The sequence below is a fragment of the Gallus gallus genome, chromosome 1 (genome assembly GCF_016699485.2).
Source record: "Gallus gallus isolate bGalGal1 chromosome 1, bGalGal1.mat.broiler.GRCg7b, whole genome shotgun sequence".
Taxonomy (NCBI): domain Eukaryota; kingdom Metazoa; phylum Chordata; class Aves; order Galliformes; family Phasianidae; genus Gallus; species Gallus gallus.
The window spans coordinates 56,933,082-56,948,145 of NC_052532.1; the positions used below are offsets into that span (position 1 = coordinate 56,933,082).

General features: G+C 49.5%; 2 protein-coding genes across 8 annotated transcripts in view; one reads left to right on the forward strand and one right to left on the reverse strand.

The window, feature by feature from the left end:
- Positions 1–1,828, reverse strand: part of DENND2A (DENN domain containing 2A) — a 57,421-nt gene extending 55,593 nt beyond the window's left edge. For all 7 annotated transcript variants that reach the window (XM_025156009.3, XM_025156008.3, XM_040658943.2 and 4 more), the window contains exon 1: positions 1,703–1,828. In XM_025156009.3, coding sequence (XP_025011777.1) covers positions 1,703–1,809 — 107 coding nt within the window. In that variant the 5' untranslated portion in view covers positions 1,810–1,828. The remainder of the gene's footprint in view (positions 1–1,702) is intronic.
- A 1,666-nt stretch (positions 1,829–3,494) lies between these two features.
- Positions 3,495–14,459, forward strand: ADCK2 (aarF domain containing kinase 2). Its single transcript, XM_416350.8, has 8 exons — positions 3,495–4,442; positions 5,138–5,284; positions 6,779–6,907; positions 7,556–7,651; positions 9,407–9,658; positions 12,455–12,583; positions 13,197–13,250; positions 13,629–14,459. The coding sequence occupies exons 1-8, from the start codon at positions 3,513–3,515 to the stop codon at positions 13,770–13,772; spliced, it is 1,881 nt and encodes a 626-aa protein (XP_416350.3). The 5' UTR covers positions 3,495–3,512; the 3' UTR covers positions 13,773–14,459.
- Positions 14,460–15,064: the final 605 nt, after the last annotated feature.

Here is a 15,064-nt window from a genome sequence, read left to right on the forward strand (position 1 = left end):
CTAACATAAAAACACCAGGCATGAGAGAAAGAGAAGCGTACTGTAAGCGCTTGACAAGGGATCTAAATGCCCTTCTTGTTTTTGGAGAACAACGAGCATCACGTGGTTCCCTCTGCAGACAAAATGTCCTAAAAGATTTCCCAAGGCAGGGAGCTGGGGACACCACGGAAAGTAGCACTTCGGGACACGTAACTTGTGCTTGTCTGCAAGGAGGATCGTGCATGGGCTGCGGGGCTGACAAGTGGGACAGGGAACATGCCAGTGGCTTGCCCAGGCTCTTGCACACAATCTTCTAGCCCAAAGGCAGAGAGTGGTCCCAGCTGAGCTATAAATCTTTAGCCTGCTTTAAACATCCCGGGTCACTCCAATGCCCTTTGTTTTCAGTGTGTTCTCTTCGAACCCACAAAGAGGCACTGGGACATCTTGTTGCTGTCCTCTCAGTTCCATCCTTACATTTTTCAGCTCTGTCCAAGTCTACCCCAAGGTGGTAAGTATTTGATCCCGCATGCCAAAGCAGTTTGGATTACTTAAAAAACAAAAGCAACCCAAATCCACAAACACTACAGTGATGACAACAACCCAGAACACAGTGCAAGGGTCGAAGAAACGCATTCCTCCTCTGGCAGGATGCAGGAATGACTCCTCTCTGCTGGTTCAGAAATGGAGTCAGCAAGCTTTATAGGACTTTGCTACCACAAATCCAGAAATGGGTGTTTGATAAGGTAGCGACCAACAAAGAAAACAGCCTTTTAATCCACCAGTGCCTTCCCAGCAACATGTGTACAGCCTGAGCAAAAGCCCCATGGAAATCCCTCTGCTCCTCTCCACCGCGCCACATGCGCTCTGTGCAGGAGATGCTTGCTGTTGCCCCTTGCACAGGGAAAAGGTGCCAGCAAGCACCTCTGGGTCAGGAACGGGCTCTATACAGCCTGCTGACCTGGCCAGGAAATAAACTGTGCCCTACTAAAACACCAGCGCATGATGAAGCACCCCATGCTCAGTGGTTATGACCCACTCCTGCGGGGCTCACACACAGCCCAAGGCACCCCAAGGCCCCACTGCTCCCGGACAGCCCCGTGTCCACCAGAGACCACCAGGAGCAGCACCTCCACACACGGCCCAGCTGCACCTTGTCCAGTGGACATTCCAGTCCGCTTCTCACCCCCAAGCCCACAGCAGCATACGGTCTCTAGCTGTACAGTCTGCCCGCCAGCCTCCAGGCTCCATGCCTTCCCCATCAGCACCGGTGCCCCATGCCCAGCGGGAAGGCGCTTCTCTCCTGAGATGTCCTCATGGATCCCAAGTGGGATAAAGACACATGGGTGTGGATGTTCCCCTCAAACGAGAGCAAAGCAAGAGAAAGGCGGGCTGTCCGGAGAGCAGAGCGGTACACACAGCAGAGGGGATGGAGTGAAGCGGGACTTCGCTAATACTACAGGGGGTTTAGCCACTTATCAGAGCAGGTTTACCCCAAAGCCCAGCGAGCGCCCGCTCCTCACTTCCCCACCCTCGCTAAGATGGTGGAGGGCTTCGACTCGGCCCTCCGGCTCCTGCCCCTTCTGCGAACCGCCGAGGGAAGAAGAGGCATTTCGGGGGACGAAGGGAAGGGAAAAAAAAAAAAAAAAACGCGAAACGATCGATCTCCTGCGCGGGCAGCAGCGGCAGCTCGCTCGCACCCCGGGGCCGCCCCCCAGCCCCCTACCTTCCTCGGCGGCGGCGGGGGGCCGTGCCCCGGCATGGCGGCGTTGCCCGGCGCCGTGCTGGCGGCCTGCGGACGCGCGGCTGGAGGCTCCCCGCCCGCCCCGCCATGCAGCGCCGCGCCGCTGCCGCTGCCCCCGCCGCCGGCACCAGCCCCGAGCCCGGCCCCGGCCGCCCGCCCTCCGCCGCGAGCACCGCCCCGCCCCGCCCCCGTCGCGCCAACCGCGACGGGCAGAGAGCGGGATGCGGGCTGCGGCGTGTGTGGCGGTGTGTCCCGGGTTGGAAGGGACCCACGAAGATTACATAGGAAGAAAGAAAGGGCCGGCAGATTAAAAAGAGATGAGGCGCACAGGATAGTTTTCTGATTGCGAACAGAAATACCCAAAGGAAAGGAAAAATTCCAAAGGGAAGGAAAGTCCCTATTTGATACCAAAGTGGCACCAGTTATTCCCACAGATTCCCGTTGCTGGAGGAACCTCTGGCAGCTCTGGAATGCTGATGTGCCCAGGGAGCCAGAGCGTCCTCGGGAATGGCTACACAGAATCTCAGGGGTTGGAAGGGCCCTCTGGAGCTCATCTAGCCCGACCCCCCGCTACAGCACGTTCCCTACAGCAGGTTCTACAGGAGAGCGTCCAGATGTATGCTGAACATCTCTGGAGAAGCAGACTGCACCACCTCCCCGGGCACACCGTCCCAGTGCTCTGTCAGCCTCACAGTAAAGAAGTTCCTCATGTCCAGATGGGACTTCCTGCGTTCCAGTTTGTGCCCATCACCCCTTGTTCTGTCAGTGGGCACCGCAGAAAAGAGCCTGGCCCCATCCACTTGACTCCCACCTGCTGGATATTTATAAGCATTGGGAAGATCCCTCCTTAGCCTTCCCTTCTCCAGGCTGACCAGTCCCACAGCTCTCAGCCATTCCTCATCAGGGAGATGCTCCAGGCCCCTCACCATCTTGGCGGTCTCTCTCTGGAAGATGGCTGCATACCACTGCAGAGTCTGGCTCTGTGAGTTGATCCACTCACCTGCATGCGGCTGTAATCAGCTCCCTGCCGGCACACGGGTGTGTTTGCACACATCTGTGCTACTCACTAAAGTGAGGGAAAAAGCTGGCTTGGAAATCATATGCATTTTTCCAACAGGGCTTTAGTTCTGAGGATACATTAAAAATGATAGGAAAGGATTTCTTCCTTGAGTAGGTGTGCAGTTACTAACATACATTCCATGCTGGGTTGTGTGTTGGCAACCCTGCCAGCAGCAGGGGTTGGAACTAGCGGGTGTTTGAGACCCCTTCTGACCCAAGCACGGAGTCGACCTCTTCTCACTGGTAACAACAGGATGAGAGGGAATGGCCTTAAGTTGCACCAGGGGAGGTTCAGGTTGGATATTAGGAAACATTTCTGCTCAGAAAGAGCGGTGCTGCCCAGGGAGGTGGTGCAGTCACCGTCCCTGGAGGTGTTCCAGAGCCGTGTGGCTGTGGCACTGAGGGACGTGGGCAGTGGGCATGGCGGGGATGGGCTGGTGGTTGGACTGGATGATCTCAGTGGTCTTTTCCAACATTATGATCCCACATTTCTGTAATTCAGCTCCTCAAAATGACCACAGCCATCTCAGCAGGCCTATTTTTGTTTGGCGTTGCTGAATTTTCTGCTTTTGTCCTCACCCCGGGCCCGGCACCCATGGCGGTGCCCAGCGGACATGGGGATGCTGCTGAGCGGGTAGCGGCGCTTCTCCCCGCGCAGTCTCTTTAAGGGGCGGGCCGGCCCTGCCTTCAATCCCCGCCCCGCGCCCCCGCGACCGTTGGCAGCGGGCGGGCGATGGTGGCGGGCTGTGCCGCGCGGCTGCTCCCCCTGCCCCGCTTGGGCCGGGCCGCCGGGGCACGGGGGCCGCTGCCCGGGTGGGCGGCAACGGGGCGCGGCGGGCTGCGGGCCGCGCGCTGGGCCGCCGTGGCCTTGGCGGTGCCCGCCGCGGCCGGGCGGAAGGAGGGGCCGGGGCGCTGGCAGTGGCAGGCGGCCGCCCAGCCGGTGTGGGCTGGGGAGCGCGATCCGGAGCGGTCGGCCCGGGGGCTGCTGAGGCGGTTGGGTCTGGTGCTACGGCTGAGCCTGCGGGCCTGCGGGCTGCTGCTGCGCTTCGGGCCCCTGCTGCTGCTGTACCCGCTGAGCCGCCTGCGGCCCGGCCTAGCCGCCGTGTGGCTGCGGCTGCTGCGGAGAGCGGCCGAGGCCGCCGGACCCACCTGCATCAAGCTGGGCCAGTGGGCCAGCACTCGCAGGGACCTCTTCTCCGAGGCCTTCTGTGATGAGTTTTCCAAGCTGCACGTCGAGGTGAGCCCACATGCCTGGGGCCACACCGATGAGCTCTTGAGGAAGGCCTTCGGTGAGGACTGGAGGAGCATCCTTACGTTTCCCAGCCAGGAGCCGATCGGCTCAGGCTGTGTGGCACAGGTGTATAAAGCCTATGCGGATCTCACGGCTATCGCTGCCCCCCCAGCCAAGGGGCTGGCACGGAGCTGGGAGTTGCAGTCTGCCTTTGAGGCTTGGGAGGTGTCAGGCCTCAGGGGCCTCATCAGGTGGCTGAGAAGGAGGAAGAGCGAGGGGATGTGGGAAGAGAGGAGCGGGGCTGAGCTGAGCCCCTTCGGCTGCTCCCTGGGAAGTCCTGTGAGTGGAACGCCCCACGTGGAGCAGATGGCCACACCGCTCCTGAATGCAAAACCATCATCAGCCAGACACCTCACACCTGTAGCTGTTAAAGTAAGTCACACGTCTTACTGGCAGACCTGTGAATGTAGAGTGCACGGGACAAGACAAGGAAGATTGTGGTTACAATGGAGAAGAGCTGGCTGGATATGACCAAGTGGAGTGATGCTCACGTCCCTCCACATATTGTTTTGGTGCTCTGGTTCCAGCCAGCAGTGGCCCCAGCTCTTCTCAGCACTAATACACACCCTCCCTGTGGCACCATTTGACGTGGCACCTGGATACGAGAAATTGCTAGGGCCCGATATATATATTTAAAGAATGAATATAAATTGTTTCACCTTTCAGAAAATGAGACCCATTCTTTCCTCATATGGAGAAACCTGGAACAGACGTGTTCTTTCCAGAAAAGCTTATTTAAAAAAAATTTATGATGGAGCTGTTCCAAATACTAGTCTGTACTACATGGCAGGAAGGGGAAGAATGGAAGCAAGGGAAAATGGCACTGGGTGAAACTGTAGGCTCTGGGACAGAACTTTCCCATTTAAAAACTATGAAGTGTTTCTTCACAGCTTAATCCATGGCAAAATAAGAATTATTCTGAGGACTGTCTTGTGAAGCCTTGTTAGCTCCCAGCTTTATAGGGTAGGTTCTGTTCATTTCAAATACATCATTTTGGCTGGTAGAAATGGCCTGTCATTTTTACAGTGTTTTGGGAGTTGACATTGCCACCGTTTCTTCTTGCGCAGGTCCTGCACCCAGGGCTAGTCCACCAAGTCCAGATGGATCTGTTTCTCATGAAGTTGGGAAGCCACATCATTGGACTTCTGCCTGGATTTAAGTGGCTCAGTTTGACAGAGATTGTGGAAGAATTTGAGAAACTTATGCTTCAGCAGGTGTGTGCAATGCCGCGTACTGAAATAAGTGTTTTTTGCTATTGATTGGCTCTAACTCCATCCACGCTATTACTTTTTAAAAGATTAGATGAAGGTTTGGTTGTTCTTTCATTATGATTTCCTGTAATCGGGCACATAAAATTACTGTAGGAAAACTTATGTGCACACAGCATAAGAAAGCAAAGCAACAAAGAAGCTTAACAATCTTTCGGAGACGTACAGATTTGTTTTATGACATGAAGTGTATTTTCTAGCAAGCCAGAACAGCAGGTTAGCGTAACTGCAGTCATTTTTGCAGAATTATGAAGGAAAGATGAACACTGGTGTAAGATTTGTCTAGAGGAGAAGAATCTCTGACCAAGTGCTCAAGTGTTTTTCTCTCTTATCCTACATTTAAATTTACAATTTGGTCATGCTGGTCATGATTCTTAACCTTGAGGTATACATATTAGCATAATTAATACCATTTTAAGTGAGGTAATATTCTACATTTATCATCATCAGGCTGGTAGTGTGAGCGAAGTTAAACTTTGCAAGTAGCTGTGAAAACATGTCCCAGTTCTCTAAGTGCTGCAATATCCTTACTGCCAAATTCACAAAGACTTCACTAAAGAGTTAATTGCTCTTATGTTTCTGTTAAAATGAACTGTTATCTGCTAATTACACTTTTTGTGTCTACATATTGCAGAGTCTGAAGTCTTTTAAACTCTGAAAATTTGAACTGTTTTCTGTCAGTGCAAGAAATCTACTCAGCAATCGTTGTAGACTGTATTCAGATGTGACTGAAGGTCATTAGGACTAGTGTAGTGGGACAGAACTCTTGCTGGACTCTGAAAACTTGGGATGAGGAGAGTATCTCATTGGCCTGTAGTCATTTTTCATTTGTCTTTGAAAGAACAAGACTTATGTCTGGGATATTTCCCACTGCCCAGTGAGGGAAGTGAGGCAAGGTTTCCTCCCGTGTCTTGAGCAGCGGTGGTGGACAGAAGAAGGTACAAGAACATTGTTGAGCAGGAGCCTTGGGTCAGGGCACTGGATCACTGATGAGCTGTGGCTAGGGGTTCTCATAGTATGTTATTTTGTATGTGTTACATTAAATTTCTTCCTGCTCTAGCTGCCCATCTGTTAATTGAGGCTAGGGCTGCAGTTCTTCTAGCCTGCCTGCCTGCCTCGCTATTTGGACAGTAACCTTTGGTTCAGGATCCTTCTCACCCTTGAAAATAAGGCAGTGCTGGTCTTTTCTGAGACACTATGCCTGTAGCATTTCTCAGGTATTTTTGAGGTGCTGGGTTGTGTGCCACTCATTACTCAACGTGCTACTCTGCTCTCCCATCAGGGAGGCTATAAGCTTGTAAGAAGCGTCACTCTATTTTATTTTAATTCTGGCTTTCTGACCATGTTTGTTGTTGTTGCACAATGCACTGTACAGGCATATCCTAATAAAAGGTCCCAAAGATCTAACTCCCAGTCTGCTTTTCCTTTTTCTCCTTTGAGATCGACTTGCACTACGAAGCCAGAAATCTGGAGCGCTTCCGTCAGAATTTCCTAGATGTCGATTTTGTGAAGTTCCCAACTCCTGTTCATCCTTTGGTGACAACAGATGTTCTCGTGGAAACATTTGAGGTAAGAATTGCATGGTCTGGGAGCAGTGCTAGCAGGGAGAAGGCCCTCAGGGGAGCATGCTAAAGATGCGTCTTTTGAGAAGGAGCAGTCACAGGCAGAAGGGTGCTCTTCTTTGCTTAAAGAGATTGGTGTCCTTCAGTGTTTCTTCTACTCTCTTTGTAAACAGCGCATCCCAGAAGACAGGTGGTGGACAGCTCCATATAGAAGTAAACTCTTGGCCTGAAACCAAGCAGACCAGCAGTGTGTGCAGCCACCATGTACTTGCCTGTGCTTTGCAAACCAACGTCACGCTCCAGCTCTCCTCTGGGGTGGGTCAAAGCACAGAGCTTAGCAACCCAACACTATCTGATGCTTGCCTCACTTTTCTTGTGGATGTTTGAGCCACAGACCAAAGCTACTTTCAGCCCTAGTTTTTGTGCACACAATCCTGGCAAGGGTGTCTCTGCCCCAGGCTGTGTTGCACACTTTTTCTAAAGAACAAATCCTGGATGTTCTCATGTTTACTATCTTGTTAGGTACAGTCCCAATGAGCTGGTTCTTTCTAGGTTATTCTTACTTCCTTTCCTTATCTCTCAGCACCTAGGTAAAAGTATGATTGCACGTGGGACACAGGGTGTATTTGATTCCAGCTCTTTTTCCTTTTTTCAGGAGAGTGAGCCTATTTCACGCTACCTACACACAGAGGTTGCCACTGAACTGAGGCAGAGACTTGCAAAGATGGGCATGGACATGCTCCTAAAGATGGTAGGCACTTGACAGAGGCTGGAAGTGAAGGTTATTTTCCTGCAGAATCTTTTCTATTGGGGTAATAAGACACTGTGGCTGAGAACCTGTTTGCTCCCACATCTTCTCCCCATGGACTCGAGACACGTCTGTGCCTTTTGGAGACAGCCCATGGATGTCAGGTATTGTGACAACCCAGGACTTGGGCTGCCAGGTGCACTCTGCAGCTCCTGAACTGGCAGAGGGAGGGTCCATGCTTCACATGCAATGTAAGGCATGACCTGAGTAAAGCCTGGACTACTACGCCACTTCTGCAGGCTTTGATGTGGAGTACCTTTAGCTGCAGAAGGGAGATCTGCTTGCACATGGTAGGGTCCCACTGTGAAATGTGATAAGAGCATTGCTTAGCAAAGCCATTGATCCATTTAATGAATATTCACAGATTGCCCAAGTGCTGTAAAGTGCCACATAATTAGTAGATACCATGCTCTCTGCAGAGGCTGTGGGTGCAAATCACGGGGAAAAGAGAGATTATTCATTTATTCACTCCTACCCCAAAACTACCTTTTTATAAGGAAGAGCTAAATACGAAGTAAAGAAAAAACCAGGCCAGATGTAGCTTTTAATTCAACTTCTGGCTGTCCAATTCTTTCATGGCCAAGATAATTAAAAATGATCTGGAAAGGCACTCTGAGAGGTGAATTAATTTGCTTGTGAGAAGCCATGAGAACTAGTAGGGAAGAGCTGCAAATGACCTCAGTGCTGAGCAAGTGAGTGTCAGGTAGAATTCAGCTGGTACTTGCAATATTGTGCTAAGGCAATAGGGACGCTGGCAGTTATAACTTCACATAGTGTGGTAGCCTCGTAGTTTTACCATTCAGAAGAACAGTGGTAGAACTAGAATAGATAGTTTTATGCTAAAGTTAGATTTAATTAGCTCTGAAAGGCAGAGAAATTACAGCAGCTTCCGCTAAAGATGTATAGAGTCACAGGTATAGGAGCGTAAATATGAATCTATTGTTTGTAGCTTTTTAGAACAATGAAATGGACATAAAATTATCAGAGGTGGTTTTTTAAGCAATATCCCCAAAACCCTCCTATTTTCACTCTGCTGTAATTACTTACATGAGAATCAGACAAATGCATAGGTGAAGAAATCTACTAGATGCAAAATAACCTTCTTGGGGTAGGAAGTCTTGCAGCCTCGGGTTACCAGGAATGTTACTGGAGAGGTGTTGCCTTGCGCTTACCCTCTTGCTGCTCCTTTCTACTGCTAACTGCTATTGGAGACAGAAGTGCTGTATACATTTGTTTCCTCTTCTAACTTACTTAATTTTATTTTTAACTTATTTTCCTTACTTTTCAATACAGCTGTAATATATGTTGATGTGCTGGAGTAGACAAACGTAGCCATGCTCTAAACCCCATACCAGTGAATGGCAAAGTAACTGTGTTACTTGTTGCCAAGGCCCACCACCCTACACTGAGCATAGGGCTAATTGCTGGAGAGAGCTACCTGCTGGAACTTCTCGCTGTTCTACCGTACCTCTCGCAGATGGGCAGGATTGCTTCACGCAGCTCTGCTGACTCTCCTAGAGTGAGTAGCACTCACACTCTTTCAACACAGTTGGTCTTTGCCAGAAGCCATTTGCTTTGTTGCAGATGTCACACATGAACAGCAGGGAACAACAGACTGCATGAATCCATGCTGTCTGCCTGGGGCTTGGTGTGGGCAGGTTTGGTTGGAATCAAATCTAAGACTTGCTCATCTTCTAGGTCTTTGTTGACAACTTTGTGCATGCTGACTTGCACCCTGGGAACATCCTGGTGCAAGGCACAGCCTGCATCAGCACCAGCTGCAAAGAGCAGACGGCCATTGTGGATCTGTGTGACACGCTCGTCGTGGAAGTGCAGCCACCCTTCAGACAGCTCTGCCTGGTGCTGCTGGATGCAGGGATCGTGGCGGAGCTGCAGAGTGCTGACATGCAGAACTTCAGAGCAGTTTTCACAGCTGTGGTCCAGGGCCAGGTGAGGTCTCTGTCATGGCATTTGGTAGTTGAGGTTGGGGAATGGAGACAGCTGGAGAGCCTGGTAGCCAAACTGTAGTTCTCTTTCTGTTTTCTTATACAGTCTTCCCCCAGGGGGCAGAGCACACTTGCTAGCTTGGAAGGCCTACCAGACAGAGATAAGATAAACACCTAAAGCAACAGGCTACTGAAATGGAACGAGTTCAGTTGCCCAGGAGACTGAATGTGTTTGACAGAAAGCAGCCACTGCCCCTCCTTGGTTTAGAGTGCTTCTGGTGCCACTTATGGCTGCTTGGGGGGTGCTCATAGAATCATTTGAGTTTTGTGATGCCTCCTATAGCTGGAGAAAAGAAGGCTTCATCAACAGGCTCCACTTGATTGGGCAGCCAGTAGCAGACCCTGTCCACAAGGCTCCCTTTGTTGTCTCTTACCTCTCACCCGTAACTTTTGATCCGCTCATGGCCATTCATCAGGGACAGGTCTCCACACTACTCCTTTCTCGATAAAGGGGATAAAAATGATAATCCTCCCTTCCTTCTTTACCTGTCCCTACTGAACAACTTATAGCCGTCAATAGCCACACTCCAGTTATGGGAATCATCCCACCAGGTTCCAGTGACAGCAACTACATCCTGCTTTTCTACTAGCATGGTGGCTTCCAGCTCCTCCTGTTTGTTTCCCAAGCTGTGGGCATTGGACATAGCCTTGATACTGGGGGAAGGAAGGCTTTTCTAGTTTTGGTTTTGTTGGTTCCTTTAGCATAGGTGGGCTGTTATCACCCACAAACAGACATTCCACCTGCAGAGCCTCATACCTGTTGTATGAAGGCACCGGAGGGAGCGGAGTGGGCAATGAGCCCCGAGCATGGACTTGTCTCCATCCACTCCTCTCATTTGAGTTCTTGGCTTCAGGCTGGCAGTGAGGGGATACACGCTGCCATGAATCTTGTGCTTTCTTCTGCAGTAGAACTTGTCTCTGTGGTGGCAGTGTTGTTCTACTTCTTTTTTTTTTTTTGCCCTCATGACACACTTTAACCTATATATTTCATCTCGTAGCCTTGCTACAAGGCTGAGCAGATCATTCATATGCTTGTATCTCACACAACTTTTTTCACTTCTGCCACACGGTGCCAGAGAAAGGCTCAGGCACTCTGTGTAGCTGGAGGCCTGGATGGCTGCATGTTTGCCTTGGAGCTCAGCCTGGGTTTTGGCATCCTTTTTGATGAGTGCAGATAGTCTGTCTCTCTGTCAGGTAGACACCATGACTGGGCTCTCTATTCTCAGAAGATGCTAATCCTGCACTTAGAGGACGATAACCTTGTACTTACTGGGCAAAAATCACCTCTTGACCTTACTTCTGTAGCCCACAGAGTGCTTGGCCTCCCTGCTCACCCTGCCTGTGTGAATGGCCATGCAAACTGCTGCACCATGCCCTGTTTGTCCATCCTGGTCGCTCACACTCCTTAAGGGCTGCCTCTGTACATGTGGGGGATTCCACCATCACTTCTGGCTCCATCTGTGCTGTGTCAGAGCTGCCTCTCATCGGAGCACTGCACTTCTGACTGTGATTTTTAGCTGCTGTTTTGTCTCATTGGGATAGGTCTGCCCCAGTGCGAGTCTCAGCTCTGAAGCTGGTCCCCTCGAAGTCTTCCAGTTTCAGGCTCTCATTTCAGAGACTGTTGCAGAATCTGCCAGATTTTGCTGGATAGAAAGGAATGGATTAAGATCTTAATCTCCTACACATTTCTGCAGCTTTCTGTGCCATGCTCGGGGAAAGCCCATATGCCACTCTCCATTTTGCTGTTGTGTTAGTTAGGAGCGAAGAGGCAGCAAAGCAGGCAGAGGGGTCTGAACTCTCCGAAGCTCCTCCATGGAAGGGGAACGCCTTTCTCCTCCTTACCACTTGTAAGAAATACAGTCTCAGATGGGCTAGAGAATCCAGTGCTGATGTGTCCTGTTCATTTTGAGATAAAGCAGTACTCATACTGGCATATTGCTGTTTCTCAGCTGTGGTTTGGATGGCTTACCAGTGGATAGGAGGGACAGGTTTTACTTCAGTTTGTTTAATCTACTGAGGCATACCCAGGAGCTGGTGCTAGAACCCATGCATTCAGGCCCATCTTGTGCTGCCAGACTTCTCAGCCACTAAGCAAAAGCTGTGAACATTTGATTACCCATCCCTCATTCCTCACAATGGGTGTATTAAACAACCTACAGGTGAAAACTTGTACAACAAATCTCATTGCCAAACCTGGGGCCTCCGGCTCTGTCCACTGCTGTGAGACAACTCATCCAAGAAGAACTATAATTTCTCTCACAAGTGAAGCTTAGATACTGCTCTTCCCAAGCTTTTCTCACCAAATGTGCTGGCATCATCACTTTCCTCCAGAGTGTGTAAATGGAAGGCTGAACTTAGCCCATAGGGAGAAGTTAGAGGATGCCCATCATTACACCACTATCTCCTCTTGTAGTCCTGCTGGCTTTCTTTTTCTCCTTGAAACTTCTGACTGAGAGATGATCTTTGTTATATCTTCCCCTACAAGAAAAACAGAGCAAGGTTCTGCCAGATATTGATTAAAACTTTTGGCCCCATTCTGCTCTTTCTGCACCTGCTTCTGTTGGCTGCTTGGGTGTCTTGCTGGAATGGGAGAGCGTAGCCCTGGGAGTTCTCCCTGCAATATGCTTCCTCCAGGAACCTTTGCAGCAGAAGTCTTCCAGGGTCGACGTGCAGCTCCCTGTAGACCTGCTGGTAACAGTGATCTAGTTCTGCTGATTCTTCTTTTCCACTTGTTTCACAGGGGGAGAAAGTGGCAGAACTGATTCTTCATCATGCTCGGGCCAACCAATGCCAGGATATTGAGCGATTCAAAGCTGAAATGGCAGAACTAGTGACCAAAGTTCGAAGGAACACCATTGCCCTAGGAAAGGCAAGTCCACAAACCACGTCCCACCCTCGTGTAGGTGTACTTCAGTGCAGCTTGGCTTTTAAACTGGTCCAGGTGGAAAGGCCTGCTGCGGTCCCATCAGCACCATGCACTACTTGGAGCTTTCAGTGTCTCAGATGAAGTAAAGTTTCTAAAATCTTTTCTGAGTTCCCGCTAACTAAAAATGAAACCATGTGTGTTTAGTCCTGATCTTTAGATCTCTCACATCTGCGGCCCTCTTTGAGGAGTCACTAAACCTGATGTTACAGCTTGTATCCTTTTGGTAAAGCCAGCCTAGCACTTCATAGAATGTAGTACAGAGGGATTGAGGAAATTAATGCCTACCATGTCCTTCTGTGAGATGCTTTCAGCCTTGCTGAGTTGGCAAATAAACAGAACAATGGGTCAGAGCTGAAGTCCTTGTCCTGGGCAGGATAAGGGAACAACAAGGTGGGAAGGATCACACCTTGTTGGCCATCCTCAGCCCAGTAATCTTGTCTCACCACCAAGACTAAAGGCTAACAGACACTTTGAATCCTACCTGTCATGCATGTGGCTCAGTCTTCTTGAACACAGGTACTCTGAACACCTGTTAACTTCTCCTTTTGTATTCCAGCTTCAGGTGGCAAATCTCCTCTCCAGTGTCTTTAAATTACTGATGACCCATAAGGTGAGGATCTGTCACAGTCTGCTTTCAGCAGCTGGAAGTTCACTGGGGAGGGATTGCAAGGGGCTAACAAGGAGGGGGACTGTAACTATAATTTCTTAGTGCCCCGGTGTACCTTGATGCAGTGGTAGCACCTGGCTGGGGACTGTTTGTGTATGGGCAGAGCAGGAAATGAGAAGAAAACTTCTGGGTTGTCTTAAGGCACTTCCCCTGAAACTGTGCTCTTATTTTCGTACCTGCTGCTGGATTTCAGAATGTTCTGAAACTCTGCAACTGAAGTTGCAGTATAGTTCTTGATGTGCTTAAGCTCTCCCGTGCTTTGCCAGAGCTCGTACCTCTGCACAATGAGCTCAGAAGGTCTGCTGTCTCTTGTGCTTCTAGGTGAAGCTTGAGAGCAATTTTGCTTCCATCATCTTTGCCATCATGGTTCTGGAAGGTCTTGGTCGTTCACTGGACCCTGAGCTGGACATTCTAGAGGCAGCTAAACCACTGCTCATCAGAACTGCAGCTTCTGTACTGGAATAGACACTTGTGGCTGCTGCCCTCTCATGGTGCAGGGTTACCTCTGATGCCTATGAGCTCACAGGAGGAAGCTGAAGGTGAGAACAGTTCCACTTGTCTTGGGAAAGTGCCACGTGGTGATAACCTCCATACCCTGCCTTGAGTCCTATCAGCCAAGCACCAGGCATGGGATCTTTTTGAGGTCTGTTTCAGAAGCCTTTCTTTTCCAGGAAGATTTTGCACAGATGGAGAGTTCTGACTCATCTAATTATGCGGTTCTATGAGCTAATATGCTCTGGTAGTTTTTAACTGACATATCATGTAGCCTGTGTGGAAAAGATCACTGCAGGTTGATGAGGAAAGCAGTCTTAATCGTCTAAAAGTCTCTAATAAGATGTTCAGTGATCAAATTTGTTTGGAAATAAATTGGGTTAAATATTTGCTGACTGATGTGTCAATATGGTATAAGGGACAATGTTCTGATGCCACCTAAGCAAGTAATTCAGGCTGAGAAAAGCCAGTAAGCCTTTTAGTCCTTTCTACTTCTACTTTTATTGTAGAAGTGCCCTGAGTTCCTGCATGGAGTGGTCTGTTCTTGGTCATTTTGAATGATAAAAACAGACCAGCACGTTGATTTTGTTTAAACTATACTGTCCAACAATATATGTATGGCAGAAGAACTCATTCCGTAATAAAAACAACTTTTGGGAATACTTGTACTGGTCTCAGTTTTTGGTGAAGCTTTAAAAAAGGCTTAACAAGGCTTTCTCCTCACTGCGCTGCCCTTCCCTACCTCACCCTACGCAACTCCCAGCCTTAACTCCCTTGTAGAGGTGTGGTTTTTCTCCTGGGGCAGTTTGCAAAACAAGGAGTCCAAGCATTTTCCTAAAGAATGGAAAACAATGTGAACGTTTAAGTCAAATAATTAAAGGCAACAAATGAGCTCTGTCATACAGCTTTTAGGGTCAGTTATCTTAATAAAACTCAATGTTGTTTTATGGCCTTATTTTTAATGGTAAGAAACATAGTCTGTGAATGACTGGAAATACAGTCGTGCTGAATGCATTTCCAGATATGCTTCACGTGAACTGCAGCCACACGGCTCTGTGCAGTTGCCCGCTGTCAGCTGGTTAAGCAATGGAGAGAAAGCACATATGCAGATGATCTGTTCAATGGTGATTATAAAATGATGATTAATGATACAGAAATGAAGTCTGAAGAATTAATTTAGGATTCTGCTCAGTGTTTTTTGTGCGCTTCCATCATGAAATACTCCACTTCCAAATGTTTGAGGATAAAAAGCAGCAGCAGAGTTG